Raw genomic sequence first — 23,740 nt, 5'->3', positions numbered from 1 at the left:
AGTGGCTCAGGCGGTTGAGGCGCTGGCCTTGTGAACCCAACTTGGCAGGTTTGATCCTGGATCAGTGCGATGATATTTGAAGATGCTCGGCCTCGTGTCAGTAGATTTACTGGCACGTAAAAGAGCTCCTGTGGGACCAAATTCCAGCACCTCAGCGTCTCCAAAAACCATGAAAGTTGTTAGTGGGACATAAAGCCAATAACATTAAACATTATTATTTAGCCTACCCTATGGCTATGAGTCATGCTCATGACCACTCGAAATTGTCTGTTTTATATAGGGAAGGACTGCTCGGTATTCTCTCAGTTCGTATGTTGCATCATTACACAATAATTCGATAATCGAATCATGAGGTCACTGGCGTACGTGGACAGTGAGTATGTAAGCAGACTGATGCAGTAGCTTAAATAAAAAGATGTTTAATCAGAAAACCAGTGGGCTCCTGTACATCTCATGTAGCCTATACGAAATATGACGATTAAAAAAAACCCTCTGCTATTAGAAAAAGACATTTTCAAAGATGACCGAGATAGTTGACCATGCGTTTAGGGTCGCGTAGCTATGAGCTTGCATTCAGGGAATGGTGGGTTCGAATCTTACCGTCGGCAGCCATTAAGATGGTTTTCGGTGGTTTCCCATTTTCACACCAGACACATGCTTGTGCTGTACCTTAATTAAGGCAACGGCCGCTTCCCACTTCTAGCCCTTTCCTATCTCTTCTATTCTCTTCGTCGCCATAAGACCTATCTGTATCGATGCGACGTAAAGCAAATTATTTGATTTATTTTTATTATGTGGGCTACTTCTTGTGTGTGTGTGTGTGTGTGTGTGTGTGTGTGTGTGTGTGTGTGTGTGTATATATATAGTTGTGACTTTCAGAATAGGCAAGTATAGTACTGAATCTGAAAGTTAGATGATGCATAGGAAAGCAGTTCATAGAAAGATGACCAGATGGCAGCAGCAAGCATTGAATGATGTTGCTGCCGTCTTATCAGTACACAGGTGCAATAGGATTGATGACTCTGAGTCAGGAACTTATAACCGGTAAGTTAAATTCATGTAAGATGCAAATATATATGGTGTAAATAAATACAAGACAAAAGAAGTATAAATTAATTCCAATTTTTTTGATTACTGTGTTATGATTTAAAAGAAATGCATACATAGTTTTTGCTAGTTGCTTTACGTCGCACCGACACAGATAGGTCTTATGGCGACGATGGGACAGGGAAGGGCTAGGAGTGGGGAAGGAAGCGGTCATGGCCTTAATTAAGGTACAGCCCCAGCATTTGCCTGGTGTGAAAATGGGAAACCACGGAAAACCATTTTCAGGGCTGCCGACAGTGGGGTTCGAACCTACTATCTCCCGAATACTGGATACTGGCCGCACTTAAGCGACTGCAGCTATCGAGCTAGGTCATACATAGTTTAACAGGCGTACAATGTTTATATTAAATGTTTACATGGTGTATTGCTGTCACAGTGCTGTCTCCCGCTCTCTCTCTCTCTCTCTCTCCCTCGCCCGCCTCTCCTCACATCGCGCCACAGCAGTTCAAGATAATTTCACTCTGATTGGACACTGATCCCCACCTGCACATCTATACCGCCCTGTAACTCGTAGATACATTCAGGATAGGATGTAATACTGAAGGGTTTTACATATTTCAGTGTGCTCTTTCAGGTGGTGTATAAATTGGTTTGAAGTTTTCTTAACATGGATTGATGGTCCCTCGTTAGTACACCTAGTCTGCAGTACCAGCATAAAATAGCTATGTTTAGAAAAAAGGTAGCATTTCCCCGCAATTTTCAAATGTAACTTAGTTATATCAGAAAGGACAGGGCAATAAGAAATGTATTATTTCCCAGCAAAGTTATAAAATCCTTAATCTTATGGAATGGCTCTTGCAAGGGTACAGCTAACTCCTCAGCTCCTCCTCTTCTTTTTCTTCTTCTTGCTCCTCTGATTCACTGCTTCCATGACGAATGACTAGTTCCTCCACTTCAGGAACACCTCTCACCTCATTATTGTAGAACTCAACAATCTTCTTCTCAGTGTCTTTAACTTCATTTCTCCACATCTCTGCTGTCACCTGTAGGATATGTTGAAGTATCACATCCTGACAAGTATATGATAAACTCCACTTGCCTATATCCAATAAATACCATTTCCACTTGGCCTACCTAATCAAAAGATTCTTTCCGCACAGCTGTAGCTCTGTCCAATCCATGACCAGGTCTTGAAGCCACTGTTTTTTTATAATACTGTTTTGCCACAGACCATACAAATTTGATGGCATTGAAAAATGAGTGGTATGGAGGAAGTCATAGGACAGTATGGCCTTCATTGTGCAGCATCTCGTCAACAATGTACTTGGTTTTAAAGAAACAGAGAAATATTATTATGCATACATGAAAGTAAACATTATCTAAACTTGTGTTTAGATGCTTATGTACGTCTTTAAGTGACTTTGATTCATATGACACAACCTTTGCAGCTCATCTTTTGTAGCATTTTCTGGTGGAGAAACTCCATTCTGCCTTAAACATGACTATAAATTAAAGGAAAAATGAAAATTAATTTCTGTATCATCATCATCATCATCATCATTTCCCTTTATCCAGCTGTAGCCGGGTAGGGGCAAATATGGTTCCTCTCCACTTTCTTCGGTCTTTCCACCACTCCTCCTCCAACACTGTGTCCCAGTCCAGGTTTCTTTCTATAATGCTGCGTTGGATGGTATCCTTCCATCTCAATCGTGGTCGTCCACGGCCTCTCCTTCCTTGGATTTGCATTTCCATCACCTTTTTTGGCATTCATTCATCGCTCATTCGCTTTATATGCCCAAACCATCTTAGTCGGCTCTTCTCTATTCTATCATTCATTTTTTCCACTCCAATTTCTTCCCGGATTTTCTCATTCCTTATTTTGTCTCGTCTACTCTTCTGTATCATACTCCTCAAGAATTTCATTTCGGCTGCCTGTATTCGTCTCTCATCCTTCTTTGTCATTGTCCAAGTTTCTGCTCCGTAAGTTGTTATAGGTACGTAATACATCTTGTACATAGTATCCTTTGCTTCCATTGGCACATCTTTGTCCCATAACATATTTCTTACACTATGATAGAAACAACTTCCAGCTTGAATCCTTTTACTAATCTCAGCATCCAGTCGAGCATTCTCCATTAATTCACTCCCCAGGTATTTAAACGTTTCCACTACTTCCAGGGGCTTGTCTGCAAGTCTAATCTGACCTTTCCCTTCTTTCTCCCCTCTAGTCATAACAAGAGTTTTACTCTTTTCTACACTTATTTTCAATCCACATTCTTCAATCTTCCCATTCACCACATTCAATTGTTCTTGAACCTTCCTGTCGTCTTCTCCCCAAATCACAATATCATCTGCAAATAACATCATGTTCATTTCTCTTCCTCCATATGCTGCTTTTGCTGTTCTCATGATGTCATCCATTACTATTGTAAACAGGATCGGTGATAGAACACTTCCCTGTCTCAGCCCACTAGTTATTTTGAACCAACTTGTCCTGCCAACTTGTGTTTGCATGCAACTACAACATTCCTTATACAATGCCATGATCATTTTTATTAATCCCTGTCCAATTCCTTTTTGCACCAGACTGTCCCAAACTTTCGTCCTAGGGACACTGTCGTATGCCTTTTCAATATCAATGAATGTCATCACCATGTCATTCCCGTACTCCCAATGCTTTTCCATTAGTTGTCTCATAATGAAAATGGGCTCTATTGTTGACCTTCCACTTCTGAAACCAAACTGATTTTCCTGTATCTGCTTCTCAACCCTCAACCTTATTCTACTTTCCAGTATCCTTTCCATTATCTTAGCAACATGGGATATTAGAGTAATTCCCGTGTAGTTCTTCAAAACTTTCTTATCACCTTTCTTGAAAATTGGGATGATTATTCCTTTTTGCCAATCCTCAGGGACCTCCTTATTCTCCCAGACATTCCTGTGAACCCGATATGTCCACTGCAGGCCTACAGCTCCAGCTGCCTTTATCATCTCCACTGAAATTTCATCTATTCCAGCAGTTTTTCCATTCTTCATCTTTCTTACTGCCATTTCAATTTCATTCATTGTAATTTCGTTATCCATTTCTTCGTCAACTAATTGCCTTTCTTGGTCATCCATTGAATGACTGTCATCCGTTCTTATGTTCAGCAGCTTCTGAAAATACTCTCTCCATCTATTTCTTATTTCTTCTGGCTTTGTTAAAATTATGCCACCTTCATCCTTCCCAAATCTGGTGTTTACTTGATCTCTCTTTTTGTTTCTTAAGATACCATACAGTAATTTCTTGCTGCCCTGCGTATCAACTCTCAATTTCTGTGTGAATAAGGCCCAGCTTTTCCTCTTTTCTTCCTCCACTACTTTCTTGGCCAAATTCTTTGCCTCCACATATTTTCTTCTACTTTCTTCAGTCTTAGATGTTTTCCATGCTTTCCATGCCATTTTCTTTTCCTTCACTTTAATCTTTACCCTATCATTCCACCAGTGTGTTTCTTTGTCTTTCACATTTCCTGATGTTCTACCACACACCTTTTCTGCACATCCAACCAGTGCTTCCTTAAATATTTTCCATTCCTCTTCAACATTCCCCACCTCTGTCCTGGGTACCAAGGGTATTATTTCCCTTTGAAATTCTTCTTGTATGCTTTTCTCCTTCAACTTCCATACTTTAATTCTTTTCTCTCTTCTTAATTGGGGTTTTTCAATCTTTCCAACTTTCAATTTTCCTATCACAACTCTATGATCTCCACCAAAGGCTTCTTCAGGCATGGCTGTTACATCTACAAGGTTCTTCCGGTGTTCTTTCTCTATGATTATATAATCAATCATGGTCTTTGTTCGTCTGTCTCCCCAGCCATACCTTGTAATCTTCTGACTGTTCTTCCTAAACCAGGTGTTTCCAACAATCATTTGATTCCTCATGCAAAAATCCACCAACAACTCGCCTTCTGGATTTACATTTCTATATCCAAAGGGTCCTACAACATCTTCCTTTCATTGTCTTTCCATTCCAACTTGTGCATTTAGATCTCCCATCAATAGTACTTCCTTATCTTCTATCTGTCTCTCCACTTCCTCTAAGAAGTCCTCTAGATGTTCATCTATGCAACCAGTTTGTGGGGCATACAACTGAAATAGATCTTTCACGCCATTTTCAAACTGGAGTCTCATCATCATCATCCTATCGCTGACGTACTTTGTATATTCCAGATATTCTTGGATTTCTCTTCTAAGTATGATGGCCACTCCATTTTTTGCTTCAGGTCTTCCGCTGTAATACAGCCTGTATCCTTCTCTCAGAGGGATCTCCCCTGTACCCCTCTTCTTGGTCTCGCACAGTCCAAGTATGGCTATATCTTTTTCTATCATGAAGTCAACCAGTTCTGTCTTTCCCGTCAGTGTCAGTACATTAACTGTTGCAATTTTGATGTAGTTTGGTGCTGGTTGCCCATTTTTCACAGTTCCCCCAGCACCTGAAGAGCTGCGCGTCGCTTTTAGCAGGGGACGCCCTAACCTTTTCCGAGGCACCATATCTGCTTTGTCCATATAGGCTATTGTTACGATGGGCTCGCCACACCCAAAGGCGTTTTATACCTACTGCCAGGTTCAAAATTAGTCCGCCCCTAACATGGAGACAGACGCCTTTCGTAGCCGCTCCTCTGGAGTACAGACGTAGAGGGTATGCCCCTTCCGCCATCTCCGCCGTACCGAAGTCCACCTTCTCCGCCGTAGATGCCGTTGAGGTCTTCACTCGTAACCCTGAGCTGGGACCCATACCAGATGTTACACACCGGGTCAGTGTGCCCTGGGACTCACATAGGCAGGGGCGCTACTCCCTGGGAAGGGCTGCCTCCGAAGAGGGTCCCTACCTGCTACCTGTTTCTGTAACATCATTAAATATCATTCAGTAGAAGGAATATTTATTGTAGTATAATTACAACTAACTGATCCTTCCTCCATTTCTTTGTTGGTTGATCAACAAGCTTACAGTGATATGCTGCATTATCCATTACAATAACACAGGGTCCTATATTTCTTAATCCTACGACTAATTGTGTTTCCACCCACATCTGAAATTTCTCACTGTTCATAGCACCTGTAAGAATTTTAAGTTTTAGAAGGAAGTTATTTCTTCTAAAGAAAGTATTCCCTAAAAATATGAGATCACCCTCTTCAGGGATAGGCTTATTAATTGACAAAAATTATGATTTCTGTTGAATGATACAAAAAATGTCTGATTTTAAGTGAAACCAACTACTATGTAGCAAAGTCACCTGATGATGAAGTCAATGAATTACTACATACACTACTTTATCCTAACATCTCTCATGAATGTATTTCCATTAGTAGGCCTATATCTGGATTAGAAGTCCACAATCACTTGCATTAATGATATGAGTATAATCACCCATTTTAATACCTTAGAACAAATGTAATTGTTGCAAACACTGAACCTATATCAGGTAGTAAGAAATAAGAAGCTTGGAAGGTGTTCAACAGTGAGGTATCATGCACTGATTCAGGTGGAGATTGTCGAATGCAGAATAAATGGAATAAATAGGCCTGCAATACAAGTAATTTACTTATACAAATATCCAGTAATATTATATGAAAATACACTGGGGAAGTTTTGATTGAAGTACCTCTCTAAAGTTAATCATTGGCCTAAAGTGAATACCTGCAAGTCTTTTTTAATAACCAAGAGATCCCTTAACAGTGGAGAAGTCAAAATCAAGAACCACTATAGACCCAAGTTATAATGCCACTTCTGATCTAGTGTCAGTCAATTTCAATCAATCGGTTACCATTCATCTGCACTTAGGACAATCGCCCAGGTGTCACGTGTAGTTTACCTAGTCTTTTCTTCAATAATTGCAAAGAATTTGGAAATTTATTGAACATCTCCCTTGGTAAGTTATTCCAATCCCTAACTCCCTTCTTAAAAAACACATATTTGCCCCAATTTTCATCCTTAACTTTATCATTGTACTTACCTGCTTTTAAAATACCACTGAAACTTATTCGTCTATCAGTGTCATTACACACCACCTCTCCACCGACAGCTCGGAACATTCCACTTAGTCTCCTTTCTCCCAAGTGTTCCCAGCCCAAATTCGACAAAATTTTTGTAACACTACTCTTTTGTCAGAAATCCCCCACAACATCTCGTGCTTCTTTCTTTTGAACTTTTCCTGTTCTCAAATCAAGAAATCCAAGTCAGGGTCCCATACACAGGAACTATACTAGAGTTAGGGTCTTACCAGAGACTTATGTGCCCTCCCCTTTACATCCGTACTACAAACCCTAAATACCCTCATAACTGTGTAAAGAGAGATCAGCTCACTATAATAAAATGAAGTAAAATAAAGTAAGAACATACCAGGTACAAAGCCAGCTTTTGTTCCAGCATGAGCAATAACCAGTCTTCATCCCTCAGACACAGATCGACAAATTACTCCTTGAACATCATGTCCAGATTTGTGTGGTTTATTCTAGGAGTATGTGTGTGACCCTGAAAGAGAAATGCATATTTGAAACCAAAGACACATGATGGAGATAAATTATTCTATGATTTTTATATAACATAAATATTTACACTTCATAAAAATCCAAGTCTCATCCAAGAAAACAACAGGTTTTTGGTTTCTCACTGTCCTTATTATGCATGTATTCCCTCAGAAAACAGGATCTCTTAAAACAAATGTCTTCATTTTCTCTAACATACTCATTGGGATCCCCTTTACTCTACACAAATCCCATGGCCTTCAAAATTCTTCTTAATGATGTTTCTGATCCCTTGTACAAATAAGCGTCATAATTTGCTTTCATGTGGTCGAAAACCTTTCTTACAGTTACATCTTCTCCTTTGGGCAGAAAAGTTACAAGGGGCTCAAAAAGCTTTATGTCAATACATGCATAAAACATTTCTGGGAGGTTATATCACCTGCGTGCCAATTTCTATAAATAATGTTGCAATAGGTTCCTTGTGAAGTTACCTTACTGTTATGTAATTTATCATAAATAAACCTTGCTATTGTTTCCTTAGAAAAAGTGTCTATGCCAGTCACTGGATGTTCACGCTTCCGGCGTTTACGTGGGGTAGAAAATTCAACTCCCTTCTTGAAATTTCATATTACTTCTCGGACTAAACCAAAACCACTCTGTAAGAATACACACAAGGAAATATATTACAAACACATATGCCGTAAGTCAATATGAATACACGAAGGTTAAGTCTACAAACCGTATCAAAGTCGACACAAGACATGGTATACATGATTAGGTTATGTTAGGTTCAGAATGAAATACTGCTCCATTTCAACTGATTGTCATTATGTCAGAAACTTATCATAGAAACCAAGATAAAAACAAACACCCCAGTTAATTTTTAAACTCTTGTTATTAGGTCCGTATCATTACGACTGATACCTTCTTTGTCTTCTTTGTGTTTCATTTGCTCATAGCAATGTATAAGCATTTCTTGACCTGATCTTTGTAAAGGATGTAACGTTGCTTTCCTTTTCGGGGGAGTTCTTGCAGATTTTTCTTCCTTCTTAGACATCCCAATCGAATTCTGTACGCAAGTATGGTACGAAATAGGAACGTAATTAATAAAATGATGTGTTCATTATTTTACACAAACTATGTTATTAAATGCATTACCCGAACATGCCACAATTCTACTTACCTGGTATTAGCCAAATAGATTTACAATCCAACAAAAAAAGAAAATATGCTTTAAATATACTCGCAAATGTATCACTAGTGACTTTAACAGTAATGCAGTGGCAATACGTAATTCAGGCTGGAACGTTACCAACTTGCCAGATTAACAGTAAATGTAAGACGACGTATCGGCAAGTAGGGTCCCTAAACAGTATGGTTACCGACACAGAAAAATAACTGCAAAATACACAACAGCAAGAAAAGTAATTATAAATTACTACCTTAACATTACAGGGGAAAAAGGGTAATGTTGCACCCTTAGTGTATGGCCTTACATACCAAGGAATATAGCAGAGTATGGTTATTGCAGTGGAATTGTATCTAACTCTTCCACCTTCAACGATCTAGTCTGACTCAGGATAACTTTGAACTATATGTATCACTACCCAGAAGTCCTGTATGATTCTAAAGTTTTGCCACAACCCTTCAGAACACCTTGTTTATATGAATTGGCACGCTCGTGTAGCATCCTAGATCCTGATTTCTGGATTGCCTAAAGTGTTAGTGATGTATTTCATCAGATGTTGCTTTCACTACATTGTATATGCACTTTTCTTGCTACAAAAACTTATCTAACTCTTGTATGAAAAGATCATTGTGAAACTTCATAACCTTGTCCTGTTCTTTGGTCTTTTGTAATACATTATTTCTGTCTTACTCTACAATAAATGTGTGTTCATTATATACTTTGCCAATAAACTTGTGTACTTCTGTTATGTTTGGAAAGTGAAAAACAGCATTTAGGGAAATTGGTAGCATATATCATCATTGAAAGTTGTTCTAGGAGCATAGATTTTTTTGTTACTTTTACAGTGTGTACATCAACCTCTTATGTAATAACTAGCCAAGAAATCTCTGTGATGATATGTTTGTTTTTTCTTTTACTTTCGTACTCCCCAATTTCAAGCCAATCACTTTTTTGTCAAGAAATGTTGGTAAACACCATTTACCTTCTTGGCTATCTACCGTAGTTACTGAAGTAGATAAATATCTTTGAAAGTATTGTGTATGAGTTTGAAATTGTATTGTGAACTGTTGATGTCTTTTAATTTTCAGATAAGGAGGATAAAAGATGATATTGAGTATTACATAGAGTCGTCACAGGAACCTGATTTTGAAGAGAATGAATATATATATGATGACATCATCGGTCTCGATGAGGTTGAACTCTCGGGTGTAAGTATAAGTTTTGCCAAATGTTGAGAGCTTGTGTAACAGTAAGATCTGCGGTCTGTAGATATTTGCAGTAACCGTTAAGTTTGCATACATGGTAGCATTCTCGGTATATTTATGTATACAGTTGCTCAGTTCTACAGAAAAATTCTCCTCGGTTGAAAACTGAGGACTGTTTTTCCCCGCCTCCCCGTTATTATGTTACCATATTTACTCGCATATTAGACCCCTTTTTTCCCCACTTTTACCGCCAAAAATAGTAAAGGTGGTCCAATATGCGATAACCTCAAAATTTTGTGCTGCGAACACATGACTTCTGGGCTATAAAGTGTATGTGTAAACATTCTACACTATTATTTAACAGACTTAGAATGTATTTAAGTTATACTAGCTATTTTCGTCGGAAGGCAGTATTTCTAAACGTAAAAAGACAATAAATGGTGAACACGACTTTTAGGCAAGTCCGTTTTAGTTACTCATATCACGTCATTCGTTAACGTAAAAAGACATGGTGAACACGAGTTTTACGTAAAAAGACATGGTGAACACGAGTTTTAGGCCTACGGTACATTTAAAAGTCTGTTTTAGTTATTCATATCATGTCATATGTTACATCACATTAATTCCTCTGGTGAGGTTGACGTCAGGAGGGGCATACGGCCGTAAAAACTCGCTACGAAATTTCGTCTCACTTCATACTCGACCTCGTAGAAAAAAGGGATAAGGGTATCGTGTTATCATATAATTAAATATTGATACAAGAGAACTTAATGGCCAGTCATTTGTATCTGTCAGTTCAGCCAGTAGGCCTAATACACAGTAAACTTGATCACTGCTTTCATTTGAATTATAGCCTTGCGCCGCCAAATTTCCTGCCCTGTTTCGGCGTATCGGCATTCCAAGTGATGTCATCTTCGCTTCCATCTTGTCATTCGCGTCAACCGTGCTTCATTCTCTTTGAGCCATGCACTGCAATCGATAACATACGAAGTCCCGTCTTTGAACCTTTCAAAAATAATTTATCTCCCGTCTATAGAGTCTAACAGTGTGAATCTATTCCCAAATGGTTTCTGGAGATTGTCTCTGATATTCCCAATTGGTGTATATGTAGCAGAAGCTACTCCTTCCGAATAAAGCCGAGCTGTTGAAGGCATGCCAAATCATCAGCTGATAACTAGCGTATGTTACGAGTTGTACTTCCGTCCGAATGTAATACATGGTAACTGGAAACATTCTTTTGACAACTGTGGCTGTTGAAACACAGATCCTTACTTTTAAGTACATTTCATGCTTGTTCTCTACATTTATCACATCAGGATTTACATAAACAGCTGTCCATGAGATAAGACAGGCCACATTGTTTAGGTTAGGTATATTATCGCCCTGATAGTGCCAAAAGTTCCTCGACAGAAAGAATAGTAATAAATAACAGGATAATATACCGCGTTTATGGATATCTATAAGTGTGGCGGTAATGTGTTTTATTATCATAATGGTTAATTCCGTACGTTCGTTGTCTCTTTCTTTATTAACGCATACCCTAGTATGTTTTATTTGGCGTCTCCAAAAATCGTTTAAAATATGTGGGAACATAAAATTATTATTATTATTATTATTATTATTATTATTATTATTATTATTATTATTAGGTACATTGGCAAGTAAAACAATCATTTTAATTGGATAGCTTTTATCACGTTTTAAACATACTTCTCTCCAAATATATACCTACATTGGCCCAAGTTACGAGATATTAAACGACCACTTTGTTAATGATCTCGCCTGCTGTATAAATAGCAACAACCATGAATATTTTTCAACTAAAGTAATCTCATTTCCTCATCCCAAGGTGGTACAGCTCTTTTTAGACACATCCCCATTGGAGGGGTAACATGTACCTCTTTTACTGCATATCAACCTTCCGGCCATTCGTAAATCTCTGGCAGTACGGTACTGGGAATCAAAAGTATCCCGAGAACAGCAACTAATTGTGCTAACCATTACGCTGGCAAACATTATTAACTACAAACCACAGACATATAGCATGACTGATGCATGCTTGCAATGCGCGTGTCGGACACAAAGCTAGGCCTATTCACCTATTTGTGCGACGTCATCATAGCTGCAGTAGACCTATGCTACGGAGGCGGACATTTCTTAACTACGAAACACAGATGTGCCGAATGGATTTGACGCGTTTTCATTGCCATAGGTCGTACGGACGAAACTATTCACAAATTTGTGCGATTTTATCAGAACTGCAATAAGACTTGTACCCGCTTCGAAGCGGAATCGTTGTACTTCTCTGACAAATTACGTTGGGGGGTCTTATATGCAAGATTTATTTTTAAAATTTTCTTCATCTCGAAACGCCAGGGAGGTCTAATACACGAGTAAATACGGCATTTCTCCCGATTTTAGCTTATTTTTTTGGTGAACTACAAATATTTGTTTTCAAATCCCGCCATTTCAGCTTTTTTACACCAGTGGCCGTAAGTCCTTCGCTCATTGGCCGCTTTCGAACGAAATATCGATGTTTATTAATGCGAAAAATGTGCTCGAATGTGTGATGTTTATTGAAACCTGTATATCGCAATGCGTATATTGATTGTCAATCTCTTGTTCTCGCGTGCTATGTTCATGGTCGTTCACATTAGTCTAGTCGATTCTAGAAACCTAAAGGAAATTTTAAAAAAGAAAATTTGCTTTAAGTCGCATCGACACAGATAGGTCTTATGGCAACGGTGGGATAGGAAAGGCCTAGGAGTGGGAAGGAGGCAACCATTGCCTTAATTAAAGTACAGCTCCAGCATTTACCCGCTGTGAAAATGGGAAACCACGGAAGACCATCTTCAGGACTGCCGACGGTGGGACACGAACCCACTATCTCCCGGATGCAAGTTCACAGCTGCGTGCCCCTAACCGCATGCCCAACTCGCCCGGTGATTCTAGAGACTATTCGCTAGATATGGAGTCTTTTTTAGTAATTTAGTGACAGGATTTTAATGATAACGACTACCGACTTTTCTAGAGATTTTAGGAGCCCTTTGGAGACAATATTGTCTAATTTTAATTTATCTCAAAATAAATAAAATAAGAGTTTTGTCTGAACATTGTTCAGAATTTAAAAATGATATTTCTGCACCAGTCGTGACCACAGTAACAAAGGGAAATACACGTTTTAATTTTCTGTATTGTCCGTCTGTATGTATTTTCACGCATCACGAGAAAACAGCTGAAGAGAATTTAATGAAAATCGCTATGTATGTAAAGTCGAATAAGTCCCTACAATCTCAGCCATAAATATTTTTTTTCACACTGAGTGAAATGGTAGTTTAGGGGAAGGCCTAAAATTTAATTCTCAAATAGTTATGTTATTATTGGCCCTATCATTAAATACTACATAACTAAAGTGATATACAGTAAAACCTCGTTAATTCAAAGTCGTTGGGGCGCAAAAATCGGACTTTGAATTACGTGATTTCGAATTAACCGCCAACATGTACTTCGGAAATGCCAACCCTTGTGGCGTCACAATATATTCTAAGACCCGTTACTGCATGCAATTAACCTTGATTCACTGTTTAAAGCTCTCAAATGCCATGAAAAAAAACTATTTCCAAAATATATCCAACAAGGTGCATTTACAGTATTCAAATAATGCATTTGGATAACTCACCGGCAAACATAACCTCACGTAATGAAATCAAAAGAAAGAAAACATCATTCAAAGACGAGGAGAAATCTATACTGGCTCCCCTGTGCAAGTGCTTTATTCATTGGATTACTGTACTGTACTGTACTGTACGCATTTTAGATGCCTTGTGCTTGCACGTAAAGTACCCAATGCCCTTAAAAAATGGCGGCTTATCGAACTTTCCTATGACGAGGGGAGAAAGTCTCTCACTTCCGTCCACATTACAAAAAGAGTACAGTGACTATACTTGTGCGATTTAATGCCATGACGCTTTTAAGACCCATTAATGCATGCAATCACCTTGATTCTTAGTTTAAACTTTTCAGATGCCATGGAAAACTCTATTTCAGAAATTTATCCAAAGTGCATTTACATTATTAAAATAATGCACTTGTATAAAACAGTGACAGACATAACCTCACACAACAATAGGAAGAAAAACACGAATCAGACGAGGAAAAATTATGCTAGCTCCCCCGTGCAAATGCTTTATCTTTTGGATTACTGTACTGTCTACATTTTTAAATGCCTTGTACTGGCATTGAAACTGCCAGACGCCCTTAAAACATCGTTTATTTTCGGACTTTCCTATGACAGGGGAAGGAAGTCTTTCACTTCCGTGTGCACTGCATAGCAGCACAGTATATTTCCCAGCTGGCAATTCTCAACTTTAAAACCCTAAGTCTGTCTGGCCTCAGCAGTTAAAAAAATAAAACAAACAATGCAGTTTCATTAGCATTGACAATATTGTTTCGTGCATACGAATTGATTATAGACTATAAGCCACGCTTTTTTGCCAACTGTCGGCATCGCTAGTATTCGCAGATTCTACCTCTCCGCCCGCTGCCAGCTACGTGATATTGTGGCGTTCCTTAAAACGCCGAATACAAAATGATTACTATTCTGCTCGAACATAGCAAATAGGAAGTACACTGTTGACACGCCGAAGTAGGTGAAAGTCTGCAAAGTTACCCCTTCACGTTCCGGAAGATGCATTCTTTCATGACGCGGAGAAATTTTGAAATTAAATTACCGGTACTCTGTAAAATACTATTTTTTTTTTCAAAATATAAAGGCAGTTTCGAATTAAAAGTCTGAATTTCGGTAACGGGACCGGCATTGTTCTTCGATTTGCGAATTATCCGTATTTCGAATTAAGCGATTTAAATAACATGCTAAACAGTACGTCATGTTTCCGGGAACGAGAGCTGCTTCGAATTAGGCAAGATTTTGAATTTACCGGTTTCGAATTATTGAGGTTCTACTATTATTAAAGTTTGTATCATTTATGTCTTATACATTTTTATCGTACCAGCTGTGATAACAGAGATATTCATGAATTTGGATTTTTGTTTGCTAAGTCCATATCAGCGCCAAGGTACGAGTACATGGGTGAACAGAATTTAATGAAAATCGGTATGTAAAGTCGGGGAATAAGTTAACTACAGTCTACGCTATGAATAATTTTACTCACCCTGTTCAAAATGGTAGCTTAGGGGAAGGTGTCAAAAATGACATTTTTAATTTCCTATCTTATTGGTCATATCGAAATGTACTACATAACAAAAGTTATAGAGGATACAATTTCCGATTATTAATGTCTTATTCAGTTTTACCGTACCGACTATAATAATATTGGTGGTGATGGTGATTAAATTGTTATAAGAATGAGAAAACAGTCATGAAGGAATGATCACTTGAATAACAACACAAGAGGGAGTCATGAAAGAAAGGACTCTCTTTACATTAGATGCTCTAAAATCACAGAGTTTGAAGGAAACTAAATGTGAAGGCCTACAATATTAAAAAAATTGATCAGAAATAACATTACATTGACCATTGTTTGTTGTGATGTGCTTTGTGTCTTCTGCTGCCATTCATCTCTGATAGATGGGATTACTGCTGCGTACCGAGTATACCAGCCTGCCTGAATATTGGCGTGAAGTAGCATGTCATTCCTCTGGTTCATAAATTTTCTGATACTACAGGTACGTAACACACTGGATCATCCTAGTATTCCAGGTATTCGATCCCTGCTCTGAGACAGTGATTGGAATGAGCAGTGTGCATACTTAAACAGAATAATGACACAGGAGCAGTGGCGTGCAGTGAACACATTCGTTACCCCGGGTGCAAAAAAAATATATTTTGAAATATAAGCAATTGTAGCCCCACTACACTCTATAAAGTCAACCTTACCATTTTATAAGGCTGCATTTTTCGTGGAAAGGTCAACCTGAGGAAGGTCTTTCAAGAATATTTTCAACCACACACTCGCACATATTTCCAAATATTCACGGCAGTGATGGCACCATTATAACTTAATCTATAGCAGATTTTAAACAATGTACTTTCAGTTTCATCTGGTGACGCTTCGTGGTGGTTCGGTCATGGTTTTCACAGAATACCCTGGGACTGTTTGTTCTTAACTTAAAAAGCCTAACCTAAACGGAAGCAGCATTTAAGTGGTATTTTACCATCGCTGAAGATTTATAGTTTCACTCGCTTACTGAGTGTACATGCATCAACAACAAACGAGGGAAAATATTCGTCATGACGTATAACACACATTATATTCATGAAGAATGCCATGGCTGTTAGGTCATCAGCCCAGAGGCTGGTTGGATCCTCAAATAGCACCACCAAAGGCTATGCAGTTATAGGGAAACCGCAAAAACCAATGGCAAAGCCCAAATGAGGCGTACTAGGCAAGATGAGGAGTGAGGTAGTTTGCCATTGCTCTCCTCACTGGACCAGAATGTGCCACTGCAGCACGACTGGCCCTATGAGCAACACCTTTCATAACACTCGGACACTATTTGTGCTCCGAATGTCATTACTCAGCACCACCCATACCCCAGCAGCTTCCATATGGTCACAGCCATGGATGAGACTGGGACTTCAGTGGAAGCTACACTTTGCTCTGGGCTGTGCCAAGAGATGGATACAAAAGTACTCCATCCATCAAGAAATCCTTAAATCCAAGAGGAACATACAAAAATTCACTATATACCACCATCACAGACAACCAAATACAAATTCTTTTACTTTGCGCATAGCTCTTTGTTCATGCTGGGCAACCTAGATATTTGTCTGCGGCCATCGGAAAGCATACTCTACACGTGCCATCAGTGAATTGCTCTAAAAAATTGTACATGCAGAAATCCGAAAATAAGAAATTGTCTTTCATTAACTTTCTCTATTTTTATTAGCAAGATGATGTGCAAGTGGCTATACTGTTAACATACAGATATTTTTCTTGTCTCTAGTGTGTGGCGCTGAACACTTTTGAGTGTCAAGTGTTAAAACTAACATCTCTTACCTAAGCTAGCTCTCCTGTTGGCGTAAATTGCTTTTGGGGGAAGGCCCACAGCCCTGCCCCGCTCCCAGGATAAGGGAGTTTCAAGTGCATGCGTCAACCAAGCAGCTAAAATTTCGTTGGGGTAGCTCTCTTTCGCACCAGCAAGGAAACCCAGCTCGCTGGAGATGCTGAACTGCTGTAGTGTGAGCAGATTGTCAAGACAGCTGTGCTTGGCTTGGCTTGGTTTGGCTTGGCTTGGCTTGGCTTGGCTTGGCTAAGATGTTCGCAGTTTTCTAAACTTTATAAAAAGCGTTGTAAGAAATAATAAGAAAATGTTAATACAAAGTTATTTACCCCAGCAGTGTTGGGGTAGAGGGGATTCAGTGCACTTCACTGCACAGGAGTGATCACAGCTGTCTGCAGCCTGGTCATTCTAGCTCTAGAAATTTGAACTGTCGGATCGACACCGTAGTACTTTTCGTTAAAAGTGAGAGGGTGTTTTTCTTTCCATTTTATTTAATATTTCATATGAGAACATTGCTTTTAATGGCAACATTCGTACTGACGCCATTGTAATGGCCTAAGTTGACTTCAGTTGGGAAAACTATAAGGACAGTCTTTCTGAGAATTCCGTAGCGAAGCGCAGGTACACCAGCTAGTTATTTGATAAAAATAGCATTACACTTCGCATAATCGTGCAGGCGCTTGATGCAATATATTAATCTATGTATTTACTAAGTGTATTCTAGAAAGTATGTTCTGACTATTCTGGAAATGGAAGATTCGGGATCGTGTGTATTCGAGAAAGTATGTTAAAGTTCGTGATTGAAGTAGGAATTGTGATTGGTGAATCTGGGTGACAATAGGCGGGCTCATGCGTTCTGATTGGCTACTCCAAGGCCAGAGAGCGAGGCAGCATTTCGGGGTCTGTCTCGGTCTGTCTGTGGTCTGTCAGCAGTCTATCTGGTTGTCCGAAGTTTTGACGTCGCCTCGCTACCGGGATGGGCCACCTTCGGGTAAGCACTCTTGATTTCCATTCCTGCTTAAATTTCCTGTAATGTTCGCTTGCTTATTCCTATAGGAGTCTGCCCTAACCTCACCTAGATTCGCCAAATTAATTATGTATGACGCCTTAGCTTTTCAGCTGGGCTTGCCTGGTTGTTTTCGAGGCTTTCCCCTTTCCTTGTTTCACTAAATATGTAAATTGTAGTTTAATATATTTACCTTGGGGTTTTGCCTCTGGTAGTTCAGTGTCACTTGATGTATGTCAGAGTTTTTGAGAAGTACATTTAACTTCACTGTAGATTCTAATAGCGTAGTACGTTTCTTTTAAACTACTAAAGTGCATTGTACAACTGGATTTGTAACTAGATGTATAGTTGGTTTGAATTTTTGAACTGGTAGGAAGCTATTACACTAGCTTGCAAAATAAAACTGTTTTTGTGCGGTAAAAACAAAACTAGGTGGGTTTTATGAATTTCTTAATGCAGAATTCGAGGAAAAAAATAGTTTTGGCGAATCACGGCTGGTTTGGTTGCAATTTTTCAAAATATTATTTTGTTCTTACGTAAAATTGTTGATACTTAGTATTGATTAAGTTTGATGTATTGATGTAAATTTCAGCTTGCAAAACGTAATCATATTTTGAATACACATAAATGCTGCTTTGTAAGCAAGTAGATAGTATGTATTATATTTTTAATGTATATTGAAATTCGTGAAACTGAAGCATAAAGCACCTATTTAGTTTCGACTGTACAGTTGCTTTTAAATTAATATAACTGTACCTTGAATAAAAATGACATGGTTAAACATACATAGTTTTGTTACTTACATTATATGCAGGTTAGATTCACACCTCCGTCTTTTCCCGTTTTCCGTGGAATTTCCGGGTTTTTGAAGTTTTTGAATGATCTCTAGAAGGGTCGTCTCGTGCAGTCGACCAACAGTAATCGGCCATCATATTCACATCCCAACGTCCCTAATAGCATCGTTCTGCGTCTTTGAGATCCTGGTGAAACCTTTCACCCTGTTCTTCACATCCAGCTCCTAAATTTAGAGGGAAATAATCCAGATGCGAAGCTAAGAAATGATGCTTAAGGCTCATATTACAACAGAGTTCCTTAAACTTTACCAACATTTTCTTTACAATTTCTTTGTATTCAGGGTCCTTAATGTTGCCAAGTAATTTAGTCACTACATCTTTGAATGCGTTCCATGCCTCTTTCTCAATTTTGGTCATCGTGTCTGTGAAAAATTTATTCTTCATCTATTTACGAATCTGTGGTCCATCAAATACGCCTTCTTTGATTTTTGCATCTAATAATGAGGGAAATTTAGTGGATAAATATTGGAAGCATAGGCTACTTTTATCTAATGCCTCGACATACAGTTTCGTCAATCCAAATTTGATGTGCAAGGGTGGAAGTAGAAGTTTTTCACGGTCAATAAGACTTACATTCAAGACATTTTTGGATTCTGGTTGTAGTTGTTTCCTTTCTGTCCAATTCACTGTATCCCAATGTTCATCCCATGCCCTGCTGTCCCATTCGCATAGGAAACAGGGAAATTTTGTATAGGCTTTTTGTTGTCCCAGCAACAATCATCTTCAAATCACCGCAAATTTGGCACTCATGCTCATGATATTTAATTTTTTCTAGCACCAACTTCAAGGTCTCGTATGTTTCAGACATTTTTGTGGAGTGTGCAAGTGGACGGATGCCAGAACATTTGTATTATGAGGCAAAACAGCCTTTAAACTTATTTTGGAAGAGTCAGTAAAAACACGCCAGTTACTAGGATCATACTCTTTCTCTCCCAATCAACATAGAAGATTTGAAACATCCGTACAAAATACAAGTTCATCTTCTTGAGTATAATACTTTCAGACTGTTATCTTTGAAAGGAAACTGCTTTATCAGTCCATCATAAACATTGTATAAGGGCTGGGGCTTTTAACACGTTTGTTTATTCAAGTGGTCTAAGATGAAAGACAAACTCTCAACTGTCTTATCTTCAATCCTACATACCTCGCGGTCTATTGCGTATCTGGGGGAGTTTGTTATGAATTTACCAGGACATACACAACTACAAAATGAAAATTTAGACAGCAATAAACCTATAATAAAATGCAAACAATAACAAATCAAATCACGTAATTGTATTCTAAAAAAGTTGCGCGAGAACATCTCTCAACATTACATCTTATGAATTCATGCAGATACTAAAGCACCGAATTGCATCAAAACTAGACGTGATAGGAAAAAAATAGCATCATTTTCGGAATCAGGACAGCGATTTCCATAAGAATTACATATTGTCTATTTTACCGCAAAATCATATTGGCTAGTGTTATCAAAGAATCACTAAGTTGTGTGTATCACAGAACATTTATTCGTAAGTTGTGTGTTGGTACCTTCTGCATGGCAGATTTTGTTCGGAATTTATTTGTAAAATCCGTTTGTAAATAATATTTTTCAAATTAAGGATCACGGTTGATTATTTCTGAAACTGCAATCTAAGCCATGTCCATGCCCTCAGTAGGTACCAGCTCCTTCCCACCTTCCTGGTTTATTGTCCACTAGTTGGCCCTGCTGATTTTTATGAAAGTTGTTACCGGCGGAGATCCGCGTAGTTTCCGCTGATGTTCCACTGAGTGTGTTGTGGTTTTTGGTATTGTGTATTTGCTCTTACTTTCCTCCCTTTATTGTGTTTAGCGTTTGGTTTAGTGTAACCTCTGTAGTAGCAGTTACACTAAGTAATGGCATCTAAGTGCACGACTGATTCATATGTTAGAGCACGAGTTCATACTATTTTCAGAAGGCTTACCAGAGACCAATCATCGCACTCACATACTTCTTGTGAGGGAATAAAAATGTGTAATTTTTAGCCTTGTAGGCTTATATAGCAACGGTCGTGCTTTGAGACAATAAGTGTAATAAATACATCATAGTACTGTTATGCGCAAGACATGTAGAGTAAGCATCTTTTACCAATTTTATCTCCTCATTTTTCCTGATGTTCACATCAAAATCTCATGATTTTTGGTTTTGTAAAGTTGGCAGGTATGTAGAGGACAGTGTGGTACAAGAACAGAGCTCTCATGTTAAGCACAGTAGTTTCATATATCAAGTGTGTGAGTTTATACTGTGTTGCAGTTGACCTAGTAAACTCATCAGAGCATTTAGGCTTGCCTCATTATAGGCAAAACAAATATTATGTTGCAGTTGACCTGGTAAACTCGTCACAGCATGGAGGCCTGCCTTAGTATAAGAGTAACGAATATACTATGTATCTATCTCCAGATGTGCCGCCTCTGTTAACATAGTTAAAGACCAGATTGTTGCTGCTTACTATCCCACACTTTCCTATATTGTTCGCTTTGACCCTAGGCAACTACTGAGACGACCTGATCTTGTGTAAACTATGACGTTAATACCAATATGGTTGGTCCATTATTGGACATTGTAAATTTTCCAGCTAACTCATTCCTGGTTGCCAGAGTTTCGCCCCAGTGTGCTAAGGTGGGTTTATCGGTCGGTAAATAGCACACCCACCAAGATGCATGGCTAGTGCATACCGTGGAGGCCACTGCGTTGGCTACTTGGAGCCATCGACGAGACCAACTTAGCACACTGGAGCGAAACGGTGGCAACCAGGAATGTGTTAGCTGGAAAATTTATAATGTCCAATAATGGACCAACTACATTGGTATTATAAATTTACTCATTCGGAACAAATATTTCAGGTTCCTTATGGGAATCAACACCTTTATCATCTGATGGCCAGACAGGTATCAATTTTTGAAAATGTGACAGTCTCTCAAGTGCATTGGTATTGCCAGTGGCTCCAAGTAGCCTACACCGTGGCCTCCACGGTATGCACTAGCCATGCATCTTGGTGGCTGTGCTATTTACCAGCTGATGAGCCCAGCTTAGCACACTGGAGCAAAACGCTGGCAACCGGGAATGAGTTGGCTGGAAAATTTATAATGTCCAATAACAGACCAACTATATTGGTATTATAAATTTACTCATTCGGAACAAATATTTCAGGTTCCCTATTAGAATCAACATCTTTATCAACTATGACCTTGCCGGGCTGAGTGACTCTGACGGTTGAGGCACTGGCCTTCTGACCCCAACCTGGCAGGTTCGATCCTGGCTCAGTTCGGTGGTATTTGAAGGTGCTCAAATACGTCGGCCTTTGGCATCTCCGAAAACTGTAAAAGTAGTTCGTGGGATGTAGGGATGTAAAGCTATTATTATTATTATTATTATTATTATTATTATTATTATTATTATTATTATTATTATTATTATTATTATTATTATTATTATTATTATTATTAACAACTATGACCTTCCTCCAATATTGCCACAGTCACATGGTTAGTTGTAAAAGCTTTAAGACTTCCTCCTCTTTTTCACAACTAGTCACAAATATTTTGCTCATTTGTTGTTACCTCTTCATTTTTTAAAATTTAATTTTTCCTATTCTTCCTTTCAGATTTTACAACCAAATTGTAGAAGTTTTGATTTTCACCAGTTTTGCTTCACCAGTGTTCAGATAGTTGCAAAGTCATCTCCGTAGTGCCCATGAAGGCCTTTGGAGGGGTGGAAGGTAAAGCCTTCCGCAATGTGTAACCTCAGCACTTGGTGGGGTAGAGTGGTTAGTTCTACGCCCGGCCAACTTTGCCCCCAGGAATTAACCTGGTACTCATGCCAGACCTAAATGTATATTTGAAAATACGTAATGTGTTCTCCAGGAATACTTTCCTGTCTTTACTAATGCACTATTTATATATTCCTTACATAACCATCTATCATATCACTTGCTCATCTTCTCCTACTGGTTGAAATTATTTTCCATTGAAAAGACAGGGCAGTCCAGTTTCTGTCATATGTTTCAACTTGTTCTGTAGCTGCTTTGCTTAGAGGAGCCATTGTTTTTCTCTGCGCTCCAACATTAACTTTATTTTTTTCTTAAAATACCATTTATATAGAATATTCTCATGCACCACAGTGCAGACTGTACCCTCAGACACTTGGAGATCTCTGGCAAGGGGACGAAGGTCTTTCAGCTTGGTAGCATGGGTTGGCATCCACGGTTCCCCTAGATGAGTTTGCCATTGCTTCCACTTACTTGTGCCAGGCGCCTTTTTTCATGTTTCCTATCTGACCCCCCTTGGCCTAGTCTTATTCTTTTCCAACCCCAACAGTATTAGCTTTGCAAGGCTTAGGACGTCTTTCATTTTCATGCCCTTCGTGGCCTTTGTCTTCCTCTGGTGGACACCTTTTGTTTTTGAAGTGTCAGACACCTTCCATTTTTCCGTCTCATTAATATTAATATAGGATTATTGCCTAATTGTACTTCCTCTTTTAACCATAATCACCACAATCTCCATCTCTGGCAACGGTCCTCGTGGGTGTTTTTTGTGATATTTCATTCAAACTATATGTAGGATTGGGTCTATGTCAGTGTATAGACTCTCAAGGTATTTTAGACCAAAGAGACAATCCTACATATAATTTGAACGAAATATCACAAAAAATTAATATTTTATTACAAGAATTATTCAAACATAATTTCAAACCATGTTTCCCTTAAGCTACTCCTCTTCACCCGATCTTCCTTACGACCAAACTCCGCCCTCTTACCCCGCCTCCTGCCTTCCCTGTTCTGCCCCTCACAACTCCACACTAGGAGCAGCCGTCCATTCCAATACCTTGTTCAGTAGCGGGTCTACTACCAGCCACATCACACACACACACCACTCTATGGAACGCAAGGTGAGA

General features: G+C 38.9%; 1 protein-coding gene across 2 annotated transcripts in view; it reads left to right on the top strand.

The window, feature by feature from the left end:
• Not3 (CCR4-associated factor Not3) overlaps positions 1–23,740 on the top strand; it is a 398,149-nt gene that overhangs the window by 82,168 nt on the left and 292,241 nt on the right. For both annotated transcript variants that reach the window (XM_067141698.2, XM_067141697.2), the window contains exon 5: positions 9,829–9,948. In XM_067141698.2, coding sequence (XP_066997799.1) covers positions 9,829–9,948 — 120 coding nt within the window. The remainder of the gene's footprint in view (positions 1–9,828; positions 9,949–23,740) is intronic.

Source organism: Anabrus simplex, chromosome 2 (genome assembly GCF_040414725.1).
Source record: "Anabrus simplex isolate iqAnaSimp1 chromosome 2, ASM4041472v1, whole genome shotgun sequence".
Taxonomy (NCBI): Eukaryota; Metazoa; Arthropoda; class Insecta; order Orthoptera; family Tettigoniidae; genus Anabrus; species Anabrus simplex.
The sequence above is the reverse complement of the archived record's forward strand: the minus strand, read 5'-3'. Positions and strand labels throughout refer to the sequence as shown.